The sequence below is a fragment of the Orbicella franksi genome, chromosome 2 (genome assembly GCF_964199315.1).
Source record: "Orbicella franksi chromosome 2, jaOrbFran1.1, whole genome shotgun sequence".
NCBI classification, from domain to species: domain Eukaryota; kingdom Metazoa; phylum Cnidaria; class Anthozoa; order Scleractinia; family Merulinidae; genus Orbicella; species Orbicella franksi.
The window spans coordinates 37,131,522-37,148,609 of NC_138146.1; the positions used below are offsets into that span (position 1 = coordinate 37,131,522).

General features: G+C 39.0%; 2 protein-coding genes across 2 annotated transcripts in view; both read left to right on the forward strand.

Moving 5' to 3' along the window:
- Positions 1–17,088, forward strand: part of LOC145479668 (uncharacterized) — a 252,955-nt gene that overhangs the window by 13,144 nt on the left and 222,723 nt on the right. The window lies entirely within an intron of this gene.
- Positions 2,551–4,817, forward strand: LOC145479696 (neuropeptide FF receptor 2-like). Its single transcript, XM_081458129.1, has one exon. The coding sequence runs from the start codon at positions 3,261–3,263 to the stop codon at positions 4,383–4,385; it is 1,125 nt and encodes a 374-aa protein (XP_081314255.1). The 5' UTR covers positions 2,551–3,260; the 3' UTR covers positions 4,386–4,817.

The following is a 17,088-nucleotide window of genomic DNA, read 5'->3' on the forward strand; positions in this document are numbered from 1 at the left end:
TGACATCTGTTTGATTTATTCGAGTTTTGTTTTTGAAATCAAACTGTGACAGCACTGAGCCCACATCCAAAGATTCAGAGAGACCTTTCTTTTAAGACAACGTTTGTTAGCCGAAAAGTAAGTTGCTTCTGTTACTTGGAAATTTTCAGATTGACTGATTAAAACCCATCGGACGTAAAACTGTTAAAGGTAAACTGTGTATTTCTATGTTTGTGATTATCTGACATCCAGCTGCATTCTGCTGACTAATGGCTAAAAACTGTCAGCGGGATTTCGGCGACAAAACGTACCGCCAAAAATTGTTTTTGTTTGTGGTCAGCAAGCTGTTTTCCAAGCAATATTCAGTCACATCATGAGCTTTTCGATCGGACTTTTGCTTCTCTAAATATATTTGCCATTATGTAACAAGGAGGTCGTGGGGCTCCACCCGAAATGGGAAGGAACAGTTATTCTTGACCTACGGGCGACGATAACACTTTTTCTCCTTGAATTAGTTCTAAAAGGTTTGTAAATGGCTACGGCGATTATTTATTCGCCATATTCGCACAAACGTGGATAAAACTTTTTAACTGATAAAACATGATTTAATCACGCACAGGTGCAAACTTTTCGCAAACATTTCGAAGATTTATTCTTGGGTGCAAATATTAAAACTTTGAATCCGCTCTGTGGGTCTTTTTCCGTCAAGATTTCTGGTATTTTGCATAGATAAGGCGCAGGCTGTTTCATTGGCAAAATGTATCAAGATTTATATATTGTGCTGTCAGCTACCACCAACGGCCACACGCTTTACGTGGGGTCAAAAATGCTTTCGAAGAAGGAACTGAATGAACATTGAAGCTTTTGTGCTAGAAACCTTTGATGGAAGGCCTAAATTGAAAACTAAAGAAACAAACGTTGCATGACTGAATTATTATAACCCGACGACATGACGTTCGAAGTGAGATGACAAACTACTTAAAATATAGAATTTCTATGAAATCTTTTGTAAGGTAAATCTTTAAACTTAAAAAAGGCAGTAATAGTTGTTATAGATGGAAAATGGAGCTTCTACACCGGTCTACGGCTTAAGACACCGATAAAAATTTCTTATTGCAATTGTGGAACAAGAATTTTTTTTTTGCGGTTGTCTAATCATATTCTACAAGTGTACGCATATATAATAGACTCGACATATGTTTAGTCTTCCTTAAAACTAATGCTGAAAGATATTTCTTTTCAACATTAAATTGATGTAAATGAATCAGTGTGATGCCGAGTGAAATCTATTTTATTTTCAACTTTTGGGCGCCGTATTTTGCTTAATAGGTAAGTTTTCTTATGTAAAGAAAATTGACCTCATCAATTACATCATTTTCCACAAGAAATGTCAAATCATCGATGGACAGAATTATCGGTCGTTTTCAAGGCCATTGCCAAGACCGTAGTCACGTATTAACGGTTCAAGCGTTCGAGATTTTGCTTTCATGTTTAATATCTTTATTTAACATTCATTCCATGTTATTTTGAATATCCAGCAGAAAGAAAGAGAAACCATTTATAGAAAGGCACATTTACGTGCATGTCAATGTTTTTTTTGTTGTGACTGTCATTGATCAAAGTCTCATAATTTAAAAACTAATAAATAAAAATACAGTAAAATTTAAAAGCCAGTTTCTTATCATGTGAAATCTAAATTGTCGATACGTTTACCTCCCACTTCCAGGGGTAAAAGTAATATTTTGCTTTTTATGATACTTAAACCAGGAATTCCTGACTGTATGCTTCTTGACCATCAAGTCAAGTAGTAGTGCATGATAACTTATACAACATTCAGTATTTTATATATTATTGATTGCTTTTAGCCTACCAGCTAAAAGCCGCCCCGAAGGTCGCACCGCCTTCGCTTATGGATGTCATTGAGACAAAAAGATGAGCAGATTTTTATTTTTATTTTTCCCCTGACACATATAAGATTCCACATCTCGATAAAGATTGCAAACTTTACCACTTTTGCTCAAAAAAAGCGTGAACAAAATGCTTCATTAAGCCATGTCCTATGTTGTAAATTTCCCAACTATTATGGTAAAATGTCATAATACTTGGCCTGTGGAAAAAAAAAAAACCCTAACTGTTTCCGAATTGCGAAATAAAGTTTTAATAATCATTACGTTACGATTTGCATTATTTTTTAAACAGGCTTAATCCATCGCGACATAAGGCGTTTGTCCAAAGGACACGAAGTCCTAAGCGGTGTGGCTAAGTTAAGTTACGTTGCATTCTCCGTCACCCTGTTCTTGTGTGTTTGCCTGGGAAAACATTAGGTGGCGTTATTAATATGCCATAAAATATGTTATACCCAGCAGATTTATTCATCTTGTATGGCCTCTTCCCAGGCTTGTAGACAACATGAAAAACGCTGTCTAATTATGTCTGTAAACTGTGATGTATGTAAATGAATGGCTTCTGTTATGATTGAACGCTGAAGAAATTGCGCGTGGAAATGCGTAAGCGATTTTCAGCTTTTTTTTTTTTTTTTTTCTAAAATCATTAAAAAAAACTTGTACTTCTGTCACTTATATATTGATCATTAAGGAACTTTCAGTGTCTGGGTATAAGCAACATGATGCTTTAGTTTAAAAACTGGATTCTTAATTTCCTTTGGCATTGTTTCCTGCAAGCAGGGAACACCTGAAAACGGACGCCATATAATCGAATATCAGAATTTGCAAATGTTTATCGGCCAAGGTGTTTTGTTTTCATACTATTGTCTTGATTTAGCCGCAATCAACATACTCTACATCTTCAATCTAGCTGAACGGAAAAGCCACGGGAAAAAAATTGCCGAACACGCAATTGCTCACTGCGTATTTCGCGTAGAACTATATCGATGTTATCTTTGCTCAACGCATAATTAGTCTAACAAAAAATAAAAGATTGCCGATTAATATCTATCATTTTGCATGAAATATCTCCTAAAAGAGTGATACGCAGTTTATCTCTTTAGGGCGCAATAAGAAATGATTAGTTTTTTCTTCAAATACATTATTCATGTTGGAGCTCTGGGCATTTCATTTAATGCAAACTATGATAATTATGTTCTGTTTGTAGTGTATTATTTTTTGACAGGATGTTAGTGAGTCTGTCTTGTGATTCGCCGACAGTCACCTCTTGGTGTCGGCGTGTGTAGGCTCCGTTGGTATCTCGCATATCTATTTTCCGAGAACAATCCGCAAAGATCAGTTACCTGTAAGACACTGACCTTGAGCCCACCAGCCGGTATGAACAGCTCAACAGCCAACGGTTCCATCGGACCCACCTTGTGCTACACGCTAGAGTGTACTTTTACCAAAGGAGAACGCAACTTTATCGTCTTCTCGCTGTTTTCCATTGTGGCGATATCACTTCTTGGCAATATTCCCATTCTGATTGCCACTCTGTTTTCTTCCAAGCGCCGGAATTCCTCCAACTTGTCGACTCTCAATCTAGTCGTATCAGATCTACTTATCACAATATTTTGCATACCCTTCGTAACTTTGGATTTGTACGTTTTTGACCATAACTGGATCTTCGGCCCAACGATGTGCCGTCTAGTAACCTTTGTACAGAATACTGCAGTCCTAGCGTCCTTGATGAATCTTTTGACCATAACATTCGAGAAGTTCCTCGCGGTGCGGTTTCCGTTTAATGTTCGGCTCCGAAAGAAGTTGGTGTGCCACTTTATGCCTGTCGCGTGGATCATAGCAATAGCAGATTCAATTTTTTACGTCCGGTTCAAAAAACTGAAAAAATTTGGCGACAACTTTCGTTGCTCGGAGGTCTGGCCAGATTCTGAAACATTCCGAAATGCAACTATAGCGAAGCTAGCGATCTTTTTTGGTTCTTTAATACTGATTTCCATTTTCCATTCGATAACAATTTACACACTTGTGAAAAGAAAGAGAAGCTTCCATCTTCAACTGCACAGAAGTGAAAGGGATTCTTTCAGGAGAGTTCTTAGTAAGCACAAACGACAAAGAAAAGCCGTGAAGATTATCTTACTGAACTTGATTGCCATAATTATCTGCTGGGCGCCGATTTATATTTTCTTGTTTCTCTTCACATTTGTCTTTTCCGGAAAATTTAGCCCGACAAGTGTGAACATTGGTTACACCGTCTGTGTTTGGCTATTGTTCAGTCACTGTTCTGCTTCTCCTTTAATCTACTTCTTTATGACGCAAAAAGGTAAAGAAACCATCGCCCTGTGTTCCCTTTGCCTCAGAACCTGCAGGCTTCAGGGAAAAAGCTCTAACATGGGAGCCCTGCTGCTCGACAGTTCAAACAACCAAGGAGGAAGTGTTAGAACGACAGGAAGATATTCAAGCTGGCGAAGAAGTTCCACACCGGGGGCCGAAACTCGGTTGTAATTAATTACCGCGGCCAAGTTGTAAACCTGCGCTCATAAAAATGGTGATGATTCGCCGTCGAATGCTCGCCCTAACCGGCGTCTGAGCAGATTGTTTAAACGTCCATTTGATCGAAAACCGCAAGAAATTGCAACACTGGTTTTACAATCTAGATCGGTGGATGACATTGTCAAGCCTGAAGGCGCTATCAGTAAACCCACAGGAGACCTGTATTCCGCTAATATATTGCTTACTTCGAGAATCCTGTCGAAAGATTTCAAGACCCAAAACTCAGGATTCAGAATTATGAAAATGTGCAATGTTTATTAATCATGGTGTAACGTCTTAATATAAATCTTTCAAGAGTAAATAACGCAGAGAAGCAAGTAACAGGTAATGATGGCAAAGAATAGTCGTCTGTTAATTCCCGGGGGAGCTAAACAATAATAGGTATGCTCGTCCTACAATTTTAGAAAAACGCCTTTATCGTACTGGAATTTAAATTCTTAGGTGTGACTCGTGTTCATTTTTATCCTAAGAGATACTAGATGTAGAGTTTCTTCAATCATTGATAAGTAATATGTGTCATCTGTCGGTTAAGAACCAGATTCTGGAGAAAGGAAGTTATTAATGTCAACTTCAGTTCTTGAGAACTAGGTCCTGTTAATTAAGACCTACTTTGAAATCGTTCCGGCTTAAACTGGAAATGAAACTAAGGACAGAACTGAACACTGTAAATGTCTCGTTCAGGGATATCAAAACAGGATTTTCCACGCCGTAACACTTAGCTACGTCAAGCATGCCCTTCAGTGCACCTCCCCCGCCGCCTGCCGGAATTATTTCTGTCTCGTTTGGCTCTTCGAGCTCTTTCAAGAGTTTCTTCCTTATATATATCTTAATTAATTGGCAAACATGCATTGTCTTGGCCATTATGGCGTTTAGTTTTCTCCCTTTTTCGCTAATTTTTGTTTAATGTTTGTTTTTATTTCAATCAGCGATTGGTTGGAAATCGTTTGTGCCGTTTGTAAAATAACCGAAATAATGTTGTTAACAGCCTACCGAGGAAAACCTAATGTTTTTACGATCCACTATCTTTATGTAAGTCTGAGAACAGAAATCGAAAAATGCATTGTAAAAACTTGTAGTAAGCCAGTAACATAAGATACCTCTTACTCCTGAATTAGAATGACATGTATAAAAAATGTGTAGACAACTTGGTGTAAGGGAAATAAAGGTTTTAACTTATCTTGATCGCTAACTCAAGCTGTGCAAATTTCTTCAGCCAATTTCAGTGGTAAATGTATAAATGTACAATCAGATAAAAGCAAGCAATTAATTACTGGAGTCACAGTGGGTTGCAACTCATTAACAAAGCCAAAAACGGTAACCACTGTTTACTGCTTGTAGAAAAACAAAGAAACGGGTCTGTCTGGGTCATTCGCCCTATGTGAAGGGCAATTACAGAGTCTAATTATTTTTAAACATTTAGCTCGCATATTAATGAGAGGTGATTAGGGTGGAGGTGTTTAGCCTACAATCCATACATGATCTGATGATAAAATCCACATGAAACCCACATGCATTATAAGCAACTAATTAACACATTGGAAAACACGATGGTGTAATTTGTCGATATCTAAAATTTATTCACAAGGAATCTCTCTCTGTCCGCGATAGAGGATCACTGAATATCACGCTAACTTGAGTGAACATGTCTTGTGTTGGAAAATCAGTCGCAAGTGCTCGCTTGTGAGCGTCCGAGAATATCTAGCTAGACTTGAATCTGCGTCCCAAAATTTACTTTCAAATTCCAGTGCCTTCAATAATATATCACTTAGCTGTACTGGTTTCTTGGGCGTAGAGGTTCTTAAGTGGTCTCAACGAGGTCTTTGATGAGTAAACCAGAACATGCCTGCTGGACTAAGGAAAGCAATAATCCCAACCAATCAAGAATATGGACTGGAATTTTTTTAAATTAACTTCGGTCCCAGCTAAGTTTTAGGGAGTTCGACTTCTTGACAAAATTAATTTCATTGAAACCCCACGTTGTTTAATGCAAGGTCTTTCATCAGGTAAACAGCGGGAAACAGAGTTAAAAGTAAGGAAAGTATATGTGTGGGCTGAGGTTCACGCAGAGAACAGCCTTCGATTCCAAACTTGGCACGAACTATAGAGCTGTAATAATCACAACATTTCTGCATTTTAATTGGCCATTGAGGGAACGTCTGAAGTAGTGAATACAGCAGGGAAGTTTGTTTGGTGGGGCACATTTTCTGTTTCATTCTAAGCTGTGGAGCTTTCACTCACCTCCTATTCAGCGACTTTTTATTGAATTGGTGAATTTGTTCATTAAACGCTGGCCAGTCGCGAAACAGCAGCGATAGAGGTTAAAATCCTCATTGTAAGTCCAGTTGAATATTCTGTTTCAATTCCATCGTTTAAATGCGATGCAAATGCTGTAGATAACCCGTAAATTTGTATCGAGTCGATCCCATTAGGCGAATGATATATTCCAAGCGACAGTTTCGTTAAAATTCGTTTTCCTTATCTTTTTTGTGAAATTTGGTTATCAGTCATACCGCTTGCGCAAACTCCAGTCTGTGATTACTGAACTACATGTGGTTCAGCAAGAAAGAGATTGAAGGTATGCTTATGCCATAACTTTGATATTGAATAGTGAAATTATACATCATGAAACGATTCAACTAAATGCCAATTGTGGGTCAAATTTGCACAACAAAATAAAACATCCCTTTGCAATATTACACAAGCACATAAAAATTAACGATAAAAGCGAACGACTTATCGGAGTCGTCATGGCACCATTTTGGTTGCTTTAAGCCACGTGACGTCATATGCGGGGAAAAAAAAAAACAAAATGTGGCTTTGAGTAGAGAAGACGCGTTTGCTTGAACTGCTCTGAATTTGTTTCCACATATTGATTTTTTAAAGGATAAACAGAAAGAATGCATCGAAGCATTATTAGGGAAGAAAGATGTTTTGGATCTGCTCCCGACAGGTTTCGGGAAAAGCTTGATTTTTATCACCTTTTCCGGAAGATTCACTTGTTGGTGAATGGCGGTGAAAGGTGCCATGTCAACTGAAGAACAGTTTCTGGAACTTAACGAGTTGGGGATCGCGGCTATAGCGATTGGCGAGAGTCAGAAGATCGATGACGAGATTCTAGAAGGGAAATGGAGGTTGTGTTTGTGATACAAATTTATAGCGCGTTCGTTTATTGAATCAACGGTCACATACCGAGCTTGCGCGGCCTAGCGCCTGTGTATATATTGGTCATAACAACAAACACTCTGATATATCATTAAACACTATTTTGTGGCGAGAAACAAAAAAATGCGTGTCAAAAGTGAATGCATGTCTGCATGGAGAGCATGGTCCGCTGTCTGCGGTCTGCAGTCTACATGGTCTGCACGGTCTGCAGTCTGCATGGTCTGCATGGTCCGCAGTCCGCGGTCTGCAGTCCGCGGTCTGCAGTCTGCATGGTATGCGTTTTGGGGTGACCGGGTTTGACAAAACTTTGGTAGGAAAAAATCACCGTTCGCACTTGTAAAACGGAACTGCTGACAGATATTTTTGCAAAATGAACAAAAATAAAGAAAATTGGCTTGGTGCGTACGACCTCAGCTCTTAACTTGTTTAGAAAAACGCGTTAAAATAAGCTAAGTTTACGGAGCTCGAAACTTACCGCGTGTGGAGACGTACTACGTTGTACTTCTTTGCGATCAAGAATATCGAGATCGCTGAAGCGTTTTCCTTTTAGCATCATTGAGCCCAATGAGCCATCCAGTTCCATACACGTCAAGGTTGCTCTTCCATTCAATGCAGACGCCACAAACTCCGCAGCGCAGGGCTAAGGATTTCAATCTTTTTCCAAGCTTCATAAAGGCTCTTGAAGGGATAGACGAAAGGGCCCTTCTTTAATTGATACTGAGACAGAGAGTCACGATCGCTGAATTTATCTTCGTAAATCTTCGTGCAGTTGTCGGCAAAAACAAAATGGCGGCACGAGTTTCGAAGACGTATTTTGGACGACGACTAGAGCAATTTGAATCGAATCAAATTCACTCTTTCTTATTTTACACTGCTATCTCCTAAAACGTGCAAGGTATGTAATTTTTATTAATTTATGAAAGGTGTTATGTGGAACCAGACATTAAAAAATTGGAGATGTTTTTAGAGTGTTACGGACAATAATTGCTCTCTTGCAAGAAATTTTCGTCTCCAGTATCTTCGTCTCCGTTTTGCCCCGGACGGACAAAAAGCGACATAAAGAAAATAACATTACATATGGAGATGCAATTCTTGTTAAGCAATTATTGTGAGTAGCACCCTCAAAACATCTTCTATTTTTATATGTCCGGTTCCGATTCCGGTCCCGCTTCCAGTTCCGTTTCAGGATTCCGGATTCTACCTTTTGCATACGCCAACTGCAGACTGTAGACCAGGGCTAAAATGTAGACTGCAGACTGCAGACCGGAGGTAAAATGAAGACCAGGGGTAAAATGAAGACTGACATTGGAAATGATAGAATTAAATACGTATTTATCTGATATTTAGCATGCTTGAAGACTAATCACTGTCACACCAAGATGGGGTTCAACAAGTGTATTGACAAATGACAAACATAGAATCTAAGAGAAGATAGATCCCCAAACTCCAAGGTGTTTTACTCAACGGTGAGTTTTTAAGAGGTGTCGAGAACTAAATAAACTATATAGACATCCGAGAACTTAATAAACAGAGGCCGAGGCCCCAGCATTTAAAAGGAAAAAGTAGCACCTCCTCTTCTTAAACTATGGGGAGAGTATTGTGTGGGGTCCAACCTAATGTTAACTATACAGGACTTAAGGAATTTAGCAAAATGATGCCCTCCAACAGGCTTGAATCCTGTTGGGGTGTGAGTAGTAAATAGCGGTGCTTGACTGTCCTGGGTTCAATTACTAAGATGATGTTTCAATGCGGAAACAAGACATAAGACTGAGTGAGGGATGAATGGTAGAACAATTTGAATTGCCCTTTGTCTGAATTGAACAGTTTTGGTTTTGTATACCCGGGGAAAACAGTGGTCCTGTTGAAAGCTGACATCACACACTTAAAGATTTTAAGATTGCGGTTAGATCTATTGTAAATTTACATATGTAGACTAGTCTTAGCTCTTATATATTTATTTCTTGTAATTTTTTAATTTCAATTTTCTTTCGTTTAAAGTTATTTTTCTCGGTAAATTAGCATAATCTTGCTAGAGGCCTAATCAGCCTCATCAACCCGAGTTGAAATAAAGTTATCTATCTATCTATCTATCTATCACACATTCGTAAGTGAATAGCTGAATTACTAACAACATTTGCTTTAGTGGTGGGAGCTAAATTTGATTTCCGCAAATAACGAGAAAAAGGCAACAAGGAAAACTGCCCACATGGAAAAATACAAGATAAAATGAAAATCCAAAATGTCTAATATCTAGTAAATGTTACGTACTGGTGGTTTCAGTTAGCAAGCACACGTTTGGAAGCCTGTTTGAGAACATTAACCTCTGCAAAAAAGGTAGCATTAGCTCCTAAATATAGACTCACTTGCTTAAGGCAACTCAGATAATTATTTGCAGAATTATATGATGAAAAAGAACCTACAAGAAAGGCTAAATAGAGCCAATGGACCTGTTCAGTTGCTGGAAAGACGAGTAGGTTATAAACTCTACAAAACAAGAAATAGGCTCGAAGCCTGAGTTATGCGTGTACGCAGTGTTTCTTCACTGAGTGCTGATTTCTTGACCAGACCAAGGTAATGGACTAGGGATTCTACAAAGTGGGTAATAAAATACTAATGTTAAATGCCAGCAGATTAACTTTAGGTTAACGGAAAACAGCCGTGGGTCGACTGGAACTGGGTGAAAATCAAGAGCAACTGTTAAGGCCTGGAATTATGATTGGTTCATGGCATCAGTGTGCCACATGCTAAGACAATCAGCTAATGTGTTTTCACGACCAGGAATCTACATGTGCTCAGCCTTGAGCATGATATTGTTAACCGCTAATGTGAGCCACAATTCCCATAAACAGGTTTGTAAGAAATTATTCCTGCTACGCATAGAGTTGATCATTTCAACGAATGCAATGCCTGGATGTCACAGTGGATCATTATGCATCTGCCTGCTAACGTTAATTGCCATAGCTCGATTGCCACAACCACCGTATGTCCGTAATGGTAACTGCTGCTGAGTAATACATATCGGGAAAAGGTCATGGAAATATTTCCTTCACAGATGGCTCCACATCCTGTCAGGCTAGCATCTGTGGAAACTGAATAATTGTTCACTGGATTCTAGAAACTCTGTGCCTATCACAGAGGCACCAATGTATTTGTCAGGAAAATGTAGTCACAACTGTAAGTCTAGTTTAAGGTCGTATGACACAGGAATGCTGCTCCTACGTGAATCACAACTTCGCAGGTCATTCGACAAACGCGACATGCTGAAAGCTCCTCCAGGGCGCGCACAACTGCACACGTACCGTAATTTACCAACAAGAACTTGCAATTGATGTTTAGTGGCTCGCTTCAGGTGAAGCCAACGAGAAATTTCAGCTTTAAAGTCCATTAATCTAAACTCAGAAACCGATGTTGTCATGTCATTGGTATTGAACCAAATTTCAAGCACAAGCATTTGGGTGTTTGGCAATTAATCTTATGCAGGAGCCGAGACTTCCAAGCCTAGCTCCTCAGTCAATTTAGTCATCCTATTGAATGCTACACCTGCTAACTCTGCTATATCTCAACACCATAAAAGTCATCAATGTGTACATCTGCAAGGTAACTCTCTGTGGTTAATGTGTGAATCACTCGCTAACATACCATAGTGACTTTTGAATTTTATATCAAGTTGATTGTTAACAACAAAACCAAGCAAAGGAACATCCTTAGGATCCAGTGGTATTTGTCGGAAGGCTCGGGCAAGGTACGGTCTTTCTTATAGATATGACAATGGCGTCCATGTAATCGAATGAAATGAATGAGTCTATCAACACCCAGGAGTACTAACTTGTGTTCATGATTTAAATAACTATCCTCCGGTATTCCTGAATTAACTGATACACCTTCAGGAAAGCTTATGTCATCAACCACGCGTGACTTTGAACTGTCCCTTTTTGGCATAGTTTGTAACGACGACACAAAGCATGGACAGGAAAGCGGATTACATGTAATTTCTCTGTGAGCCAATAATTGCTCTGTGAGCACGTTCTCCAGACAGATAATCCATGAGACAAATTATTTTTGATGGCAGAGGAGCGGTTTTTCAATGTAGACTGCTGCGACACATTTGACTGATGATTAATGGGCCAACCATAACGCAAGTATTGCACTATAATAAAATCATCATAACCATGCAGGTATTTGGTCCAGTTATCAATTTTGAAAGACGCTTTAACAGGCACTTGTGCAAGAACAAAATTGTGAGTGTCTGAACACAATACTGTTTCAATACTATCAGCGGTTTTAACTAGTCATTGTGGCTTTTGTTGTGCACATTATTGTGCAGATTATTGTGCAGATTATTGTGGAGATCTGTTGGACGGACATGGACGGAATGGGATATCTCCGTTTATCGCAATGGAGCATGGGATGCTGATCAGAATCACACACTTTACAGTGATGTGCGTTCTTGCGCTCCGGTTCAGTGATATTACTTGAGCATTTGGCTGTATCTACAAGATCCGTTTGGCTGTATAATTCCGGTCAGTACTTGAAAGTGACCTACGTCTTTAGGCTTTTCCGTTTTCTTAATATTTTTTTTTCGCCTTTCCTTTTTCTCCTTTTGTTATCTCTGTGATGCAGTGATTGACCTTCTACTGGGCTTGCTTCAAGTTAAAAAATTTCTGAGAAAGTATCATCGAGACGGACAATTTTTACCATGGAGTAGGCAAGTGTAGTCGCCAAGTCGCAGAAAATTTTGCTGGGAGTTTTTCACTCCAATTTCTGAGCATTTTCGTGCATATTTCAGGCTCCATTGAGCCGACCACTCTGATCTAGGCATCATTGCAAAGATCTTTTCCTCCTGCAGAACTTGAGTATAGATGATGCTAATTTTGGTCAAAGGTGATGACATCATAAGTGGAACAAAGGCCAACGCTCATCAGTGCTCATCACGGCCGGTTACGGGCGGCACGAGAGTCAATTTGTTTTATTTTAATGAATATACCTTCGTAATCTGCAGTTCTTAAACTTTCAGAAAATATATACTTTACTGGGGTTTTTCGTGAAGATTTCGTGAAACGCCCGACCGTAAATAGGCACCAACGAATGATAGTTATTTGGGGCATACTGATACCTTAATAACTAAGCACATGTTAAGCAGTGCGACCAAAGCTTGGCACTAAGTTGACGAGTGGAGCCAGCGATAGTTAACATTAGCTCTCCCATAAAATCAAAATGTAATCGATATATTCAACCCCTGGTGGGCAAAAAACCTTTCCTCCATAGGCTCCTTATACTCTTTGTTGGCTAGTTTTAGGTGTCAAGATAAGACAACATTCTTGGTAATCTGTCGAGACAAAGGGCAAGTTCCTAAGCTGCTGGTGGTTAGCAGCTCTAGTCGTTGATGCGCACTCATATTATTTTCTTATTACTTTCTTTCAGATATTGTTTATCCGTAATTTTCAGAAATGGATTGGAAGCTTGATGATTATGATAATTATGATGATGACTGTTATTGAAGGTGACAAGAAAAATATCCTTGTGAGAAAACAAAACCATCTAGAAAACTACATAGTACCGTAAATCATTTTCTTTCCCCTTTTCTAGAAGAAGAAATCCGGTTTGCTAAACCGCCTTTTCTAATGGGTTCCGGACCCCAAGGGATGATAAGAGAGGATTCCTTTTCGTAAACTCTATGCAGAGAAAACGCCTGTGTTGAAAACCAGGTTTTACCAACTCTGCGTAGACTTCTTGAATTGAAAACTAAATGCATTGCCACTCTTGGGAATGTATTAAAGGTTGGGAAGTTTTGGAAGTCCCCAGAAAAGTTTCCCCTTCCCCCATCTTTGACATCTTTGGGAAGTTGTGTGTTTGGGAAGTCCTCCGAAGTTGGTCTGAACAACACACTTTGTAGGCCAAGTGGGAAATGTAGACGGACGTTCGCAATGATAAAGTAGGAATAAGAGTGAGTTGGTTTACCTTTTTTCCCCGAGAAAACTCTTTTATTCGTGGAGTATTTTTTAAAATAGCGATTTATAAAAAGTTTATTTTCTATCAACACAGAACACAAGAAGATAAGGGGTGGCTGCTGTCAAAAACATAGAGATCAAGATAAGGAGAATTTAAACTGTTCCAATTCAAAGACCAAGAGTACGTTGTCCACATTTCCTTTCTTTACAAAAAATACGTAGGATATTTTGTCATGTGCAAATAAAAAAAAACTTAATGCAATCGCCTCTCGTAAAGAAAGTCAAAAGCACAATGAAGATCTACCACCATACTGCAGTGTTTCTTTGTCTCTCTTTCCTCTGTCTAGATTCTCTGACGTTTTGTGTATTTAGTTATCAAATTAAAGTACCTACAAAGACGACAAAAATTGACGAGAAAGGTCCAGCTAAGGTGGGTGCTAAAAAAGCACTGCTCAAGGCAGGAAGTAAGTCTGGAATAGCTACCCACTGTCTATATCTCAGATGTATCCAGAAGTCTGACTGAACAAGGTAGCATTCACTGAGCGTTTTCCTAATCTAACAAGCTGTCTTAAATAGTTTAACCTGAAGCAAAAAACAGAAAGCCTATTGTATTGCTTTTGGTTTCAAGGTTTGGACCTCATTCTTGAGTAAAACGATTTTTAGCAGGTTTATTGCAATTCTAACCTATAACGCCAGAGAAAACACAGTAGCGTCAATTCATCAAAACACAAACGATGTGCGTTTACTACATGTACCTAGCACTTTGGTTGATACGACGTTTGCGTTCATTCATAATTTTCAAGCAGGATATTTGTTACGCTCTCTTTAAATCCAGTCGTGAATTTCCTTTCGGAAGGGCTTTTTCAGGGCGGGCATTCCAAATCGTCATCCTTTTACTCGACATTGCTGTGATTTTTCATAGTGGCGTTGTTTTAGTAACGGTTTTGAGAGGCGCTCTGCCCGTATACCTCGCGCATGTCCAAGTAGGAAATTTTTAGCATTAAGCATCTTTGCATTGTGAGCATATATTGTCTTCCAGCAAAGACACGGTGATTGTTTTTTCTTCTTTTTTTTTTTTTTTTTATTAACGTAAGTGTTCTCGATTTACAGAGTCGATTGCCCGCACTCAGTGGAATCTTCATCGTTCCCTCGTCAATTCTTTTATCTAACCATCTCCATCTCGCTTTCGTTTGGCCAAAGCCATGTTCGGCAACTATTCGACCTTTGCTTAGTTCCTTGTTGAAATAATAGCGAGCTGCCGTCAGTGCTCCATTGTCCTGAAAGGGACGCATTAGCCATGACTTGAGTGGATATGCTAAATCCGGCCTAATATGAGGAGCCGAATTTGCGTGCGATTCAGCATCAATGCAGGGCATGATAAGGATTTTCTTTTCTTCCACCGGTGGGAAAAAATTGCTTGAACGCAAAACGCGCGCGTCATGCGTGCTGCCAGAAAAGCCTGTTGACACGGACAAATACGCACCGTAAGCATCAACAATCCCTTGCACGATAACGCTGTAGTAATGCTTACGATTTAAGTAATCTTCGTGGTTTTCCTTCGGAGCTCTTATCGTTGTACGTTCCAAAGCTCGACTTTTCTCGGAAACCTCAAATGCTTTCCCTCATCGAAGCTGGAGAGTTGGGGAATTTAAAGAACGTTTTTTTTTTTATAAAGGGGTAGATATTTTTGATAATCGTATCTATAACAAAATTCTCGATAGTGATTGGTTCTATTTGTCACGTAATCGGCGCGCGATCACGTGGGTGTCCAATTTTAGGTATCCAATTTGAACTTTTTTGTAATTGGATACATGTAATTGGATACCCATGTGATTCACACGTCAATTACGCGCGCTTTAATGGCTTCCTTCGGGATGTTTCCTACAGTTTTCAAAACTTATGAAAAACGCAACAGACGTTTTCTCTCAAAAGAGGTTCTCAAAATACATTTTTAATTTCGAAATTTGTTATAGATACAAGTAATTGGACTTCATGTCGTACAATTCAGGGAAGTAATCGTGCTCGTAATTTCAAATCGGCCTCGCGCTACGCGCTCGTGCGATTTTGAAATTACTTTCTCGATTACCCCCTCGCTCGATTACTCCGCTCGGTCCAATTACTATTACTAATCGTATATGAATCTAGTTCCAGTCTTTTTATCCCTTTCTATTTGTATATTTTTAGATTTCTTACACAGCTTTTTAGATTTTTCAATATTTTAAATTTCATTTTATTAAGTACTCATTTATTTATTTTACGCAGGACCCATGTTGATAGCAGTTTATATAACTGAAATGGTCATCGTGCATAAATATGTTTATTTATTATTATTTTTTTATTTTTTTTTTAGCTGATATAACGCTCCATTAGCAGTAGACTTGGCAATTCCAAACATAAGACCACATGAACGATAACTGTCTCCAGTAGCCAACCTCCACAGACCTATCGCTGTTTTTTTTTTTCGACCGAAATTGCTGCGAATGTGCCTGTGCCTGTGCCTACAGTCCCTTGTGGGGGCAAAATTTGATCTATTTAATGAATTAATGAGGCCATTTTCGGCCGATTGATCACTCCTTGCTCCCACAAGGGAGTGGAACTAGGAAATATTTGCATTAGCAAATTGGCCTATCTGGCGTGTATCTCCAGGGCTACCTTTTCCTCGTGCCAAGTCCTCGCTGGCTCAGGAGGGTGGTCAGCACTGGGTACGAGAATCGTGGCTAACGTATCACATCACATGTCATGGCAGGCTCCGATCTTTCGCGTCTTTTTGAATAGCATATCAAGGTTATCTTACGCTGGAGGCATATGCGGTAAAAGTGACTCGATAAGTAAAGATAGCGACTGAAGATCGACATCGCTGATTTAAAGATGAACACATATCTTGGCTGAGCTCATCATCGTTTAAACGTTCTTTAGTCATGAGCAAATAATAATGGTTAAGCTCCTTAGTTCAAGGGCAAAGATTAATCCGTTTATCCAGCCAGAGGGATTACTGTCAATTCTGCTAAAAAATAAGTCTACACGAAAAGTGGAACACACGCAAAGTGCATCATTAAATTGCATGATACATACAGTTTCTTTTTTTCAAAGATGTCAATTCAAACTTTAACCCTTATTCATGCGGAAGGTAATTAATTCTCTATCATTCTGGAGTTTATACTTTGGTCAGCCGGCGATAGCAAGAGAATCCGCCTGGAGTTAAAGGCCCTGAACTCAATTTTGATATCGAAGATATCACCACACAGTGGTGTGGTCTAAATGTTTAATTTAGGAAAACTTCCTTAGAAATGTTTTAATGCCCATTAAAGCTTGTCGACTTGAATGATTCATAACTCTTTATATAGTAATCAGGTTCTTCTAACAGAGCCTGAACGTACAAGCCAGGGAGCCTCCAATTTAACTCGTCAGCAACATTAATTCAAGATGATCGCAATTTCTGTACTAAATTTGTCTCGATTAAGTTTATATATAAATCGTTGTGTAACAAAACTGAGAAACTGAATACATACAGATGTCTATCAATTTAAGGGGCGCACGAATAGGTT

Bases quoted from the DNA above. Each gene is read 5' to 3' on its own strand.
- LOC145479696 (XM_081458129.1), top strand. From the start codon at position 3,261: ATGAACAGCTCAACAGCCAACGGTTCCATCGGACCCACCTTGTGCTAC.